We start from the raw sequence: 4116 nt of genomic DNA on the forward strand, positions 1-4116 counted from the left end.
AATACTTTTCCTGGTGTCCTTCGAAAGCTCTTTGGTCTTGGCCATGGCGGAGTTTGGAGTCTGACTGTTTGAGGCTGTGGACAGGTGTCTTTTATACAGATGATGAGTTCAAACAGGTGCCATTCATACAGGTAACGAGTGGGGGACAGAAAAGCTTCTTACAGAAGACGTTATAGGTCTGTGAGAGCCAGAGATTTTCCTTGTTTGAGGTGACCAAATACTTATTTTCCACCCTAATTTACGAATAAATTCTTTACAAATCCTACCATGTGAATTCATGGATTTTTTTTTCACATTCTGTCTCTCACAGTTGAAGTGTACCTCTGGTGCAAATTACTGACCTCTGTCATCATTTTAAGTGGGGGAACTTGCACAATCGGTGGCTGACTAAATACTTTTTTGCCCCACTGTAAATGGGTCAAACATGGCATAAAAAGCTTACTATTTATAGTGTCGTATAGTATAAAAGTTACTAGCACCAACAAATATAGGAGGCATTAGCAGAAAGAGCAGAACAGTTTAAAATTTGAATGGTGAAAATCGGATGAAAACTGGGGGAGTAGTTAACCAGCAAAGAACTGAGCAACTAGAATAATAAGGTAGAAGGTAGAAGATAGAATAAAGAGAAACAGGATCTCAATAGTGTGAATGCTTCATGGTTAAAAAAGGATACATTTTTATTTCATTTTCATATTTTTATCTATTGGTATGACTTGTTCTGTCCCTTATATCCACAGATATCTGTACCATATATGCACTTGACATTGAACCTGACATTGGGTGGCACCATCGTGATAAATGCTTTGATTTTTCATTTAGCCCCAACATCTGGTCAAAGTTTCAATCAGTCCAACTGTGCCCACTGTACCCACGCAAAGTCTCTTCAGATGTTAGAGTATTGTCGGAAACCATCTGGAAAACACCGATTTCACTGTGATCTTTTTCTAAAGACTGCAAAGAATCTTTCAGTGTCCACTTGTGTCCATCCTTCATCACTCTTCGCTAAATTAATGTTGCTACATAAGCAAATACAGGATGTAGCTACAAGCAAACCCCCGCTAACACTGATTGAAGTGGGATTCTACAGGAGAGCTGTTTACTGTGTTTGTTTTATTTTACGCCATCTGTGTTGTTTTATTTTACACCATCTGTGTATGTATGGCTGTGATGTGCCATATTTGCTTCCTGTTACACTGTCATTGTTTAGCCTCTTTTTAAAAAATATCTGACAAAGATGACAAAATGGGATGTGCTCATGCTCAATATGCTCCTGTCAGCAGAATGTAAAATTTTTTCAGACAATTTATTGAATTTGAACACTCCTGGATGGAGTGCTTTCATGTGAAAAATATGTCCTCTTCAGAAATAAAGCGTTTTTCAACTGTAAAGATTTATTGCAACAAGCTTTTTCTTTTCAAAAATAAAAAAAAGAACAGGTTCTGTGTCAACAAATCGCCTGACAGGCCAGAGCGTCAAGGCCTGTTACCAAAAGCCAAGAGGCTTGTTTCAAAAGACAGAGACCTCCTGACAAACTTTGCACGATTCTGCAAACCAGCTGCAGTTGGAATGTTAACATAAAGTAGCACTGTTACAGTCTGTTTTACAGGATGGGTGCTTATATTCCTGAACACATTTTCATGTACAAAAAACTACAGCATACATGTGCAAAAACACCCCTGCATAGTGGGGGTAGAACCTGTGGGGCACATTCAGACACTTTGTCATAATGACTGTTTAGCAAATGGAAAAAATAAATAAATCATCATGGGACATTACCTATAAATGACGAAAGTGAAGTTGCCTGGCAAGACACTGGTATTTCCTCTCAAGTATATGAGCATTGCTATACAAAGCGGTTTCTGCAAGGTTCTTTGGCATAAGAGCAGCATATGTTGCTAAGGAGTGACTTTACAAAAATAACTAATTGAAGTTCCTGGAAATGTTTGAAACAGCTCATTGTTGCTCAAAAGCTCTCCCTAATAACTTTCTATATTTGCTAAGGAACAAATATGGGAGTGGTTTGCAGGACGAGCTGAAAGCACCATTTGTGTAAGACAGGAAAAGAAATTGTGCAGAGTGCAAAAACAAAGATGTGCTCTATGTGAAGATTTTATCAAAACTCCAGACTGTTGCTTTCATAGTTAAACGTTTCATGTGTATTTTCTGCTCAACAGTCTATTCTTTGTCAAATTGTTTTAAATAGTAAAAAAAACTTTAAATAGGACATTATCAGAAAATATATCACTCTGTATCAGGATCTTCATAAAAATAATTTATCACAGAGGCTTTAGAAAGGTTGAAATTTTCTGCATCAAGTGTTGGAGTTAACATTTTTTAAAATCTATAAAAAGCTGAACACTTTGTCCTCAATGAGACTGATAGATTTATCTGTTAGCATTTCCTCACTGCTCACAAATTTGTACCCAAAAAGCTTCATTGTTGGTCCACAAACTCTCTGTACCACTTGGGCTATCTTGAATGGAAGCTTGAACCTCCATTTCTCCACTTGTTCAGATGAGTTTTTCTGTGTAGAGTAAACTCCGCTTGTCTCCTTCGAGGCCTGGGTGTTCTTCAGAATCCAGGATTTCACTTGTGGAGTGAATGGGATTCCAGTAAACTTGTACATCTCGGTTGCTTTCTTCATGGGGAACCGAGCAATGTCCTCATACCGCACCAGCATGTATCGCCTGCGCAGCCAAAATGGCTGTCTGAGGCCGAACTCGGCAGACATTTTGATATTGTCGCAATTTCCTTTTAACTTCCTCACCTCGTCATCGTCAATAGGAACATTTCCACCCATGGCCCACTCCTTCCAGTTCTTGTATTTGGCTGCAAAGGCCACCATACGTGATGCCAAGATAGCCCGGGGATCGCGAACCAGCTGGATGAATTTTACATCAAGACGTGTGTCCTCAGCCAAAGGACGCAGAGTCTCGAGCTGGCGCACTCGTACCGACTTGATGGCAATGTGCTCTTTCTTAAGGCAGGATTCAGACGCCATTGTCAGGTTCAGGGGACCACAGCGTCTGGTCTTACAGTGATATCGTTCAAAAACCCCTTTGACAACAGGGCTGCAGACAGACTTCTCACACAGAGAGCTGCTGGACTCCCTGCGAAACAGGGCTGGGGTGATGTGGTCCACGGGAAGGGGGTCGATGAAGGTTTCTAGCAAAGAAAAGTCACACAGTAAGAGTTTTTGGAGCACATCACGGTATGCTTTGGCTGCCGCTGTAGCATTGGTGCCTCCAGTGTCCAAAGTCAACATCTTTTCCACGTGCCACAGAGGCTCAAACAGGTAAAACATGTTTTCTCCCTGCTGGTTGAAAAACTCGCCCACAAATGAAGAGCCTGTCCTAGTCGTGGTTAGCAGGAGAATGTGTTTTCTACCCCTTCTCAATGCCCCTCGGTGCTCGCTGTAGTCCTCCACCCGCGGCTTCATCAGCGTGACATTCCTCTTGCTGATTGACAGACGGAAACTACTGTGCTTCAGCAGTACGTTGGACAAACTGCTGGGTTGTTGAGAGGTTTGAGGGGTCTGCTTTAGCTTATCTGACACCCTGAAAGCATGAGAGAAACCAAACGCATGTTACATTTCAGGTTAACATAGAGTCAGAGCCTTGACGTCTAAAGCATTTTTTTAATATCTAATATCTCGCTCAGAAAAGAATTCAATCCTCCTTTCGTGATTGAAATTGACTTACCTTGAGATAATGTTGTTTTCTTTCTCAATGATAACAAGTGCCATAAAAAAGACAATGGGTAGAGTGTATTTGATCTTCATTCTTGGATGTGGCTGAGCCTGGATATGCTTTTACAGACTGCTTCTTAATAGCTTCTGCCAATCTCGCCAAGTCACCAGTTGCGTTCTTAAAGAGCCATCCAGTTATTTGTGTTCCCTGTTGTAGAAAATGTTTTATCCTGCAAATGAAATGAACATCAAACTGTCAGCTACAAATTTTACACATTTGAGCAAGGCTGTGGTAGAACACTATTTTTGTAAATGGGGAACCTAACAATGCACTGTGATGCTGAGTCACAGAGGTTCCGCTCTTCTTTTATTTCTGAATTTGTTAGTTGCATACAGCACCACTGTGTTCTGCAAAACTATGATGAGAG

General features: G+C 40.7%; 1 protein-coding gene across 1 annotated transcript; it reads right to left on the reverse strand.

The window, feature by feature from the left end:
• Window positions 1-2341: 2341 nt before the first annotated feature.
• Window positions 2342-3796, reverse strand: chst3b (carbohydrate (chondroitin 6) sulfotransferase 3b). The gene is made up of 2 exons (XM_085360849.1): window positions 3702-3796; window positions 2342-3557 (listed from the first exon to the last, which is right to left on the reverse strand). Exons 1-2 carry the CDS (start codon window positions 3779-3781, stop codon window positions 2342-2344), a joined length of 1296 nt encoding a protein of 431 aa, XP_085216975.1. The 5' UTR covers window positions 3782-3796.
• Window positions 3797-4116: the final 320 nt, after the last annotated feature.

Source organism: Diplotaxodon limnothrissa, linkage group LG8, assembly GCF_057381915.1.
Source record: "Diplotaxodon limnothrissa isolate DT_005_m linkage group LG8, D_limnothrissa_male_GT1.1, whole genome shotgun sequence".
Classification (NCBI taxonomy): Eukaryota; Metazoa; Chordata; class Actinopteri; order Cichliformes; family Cichlidae; genus Diplotaxodon; species Diplotaxodon limnothrissa.

What these genes read in the sequence shown, in the direction of transcription:
- chst3b (XM_085360849.1), bottom strand. Translation starts at nt 3,781, where the DNA reads ATGAAGATCAAATACACTCTACCCATTGTCTTTTTTATGGCACTTGTT. An exon ending in GAAAACAACATTATCTCAAG is followed by an intron (nt 3,558 to 3,701) that starts GTAAGTCAATTT and finishes TCATGCTTTCAG; the next exon opens with GGTGTCAGATAAGCTAAAGC.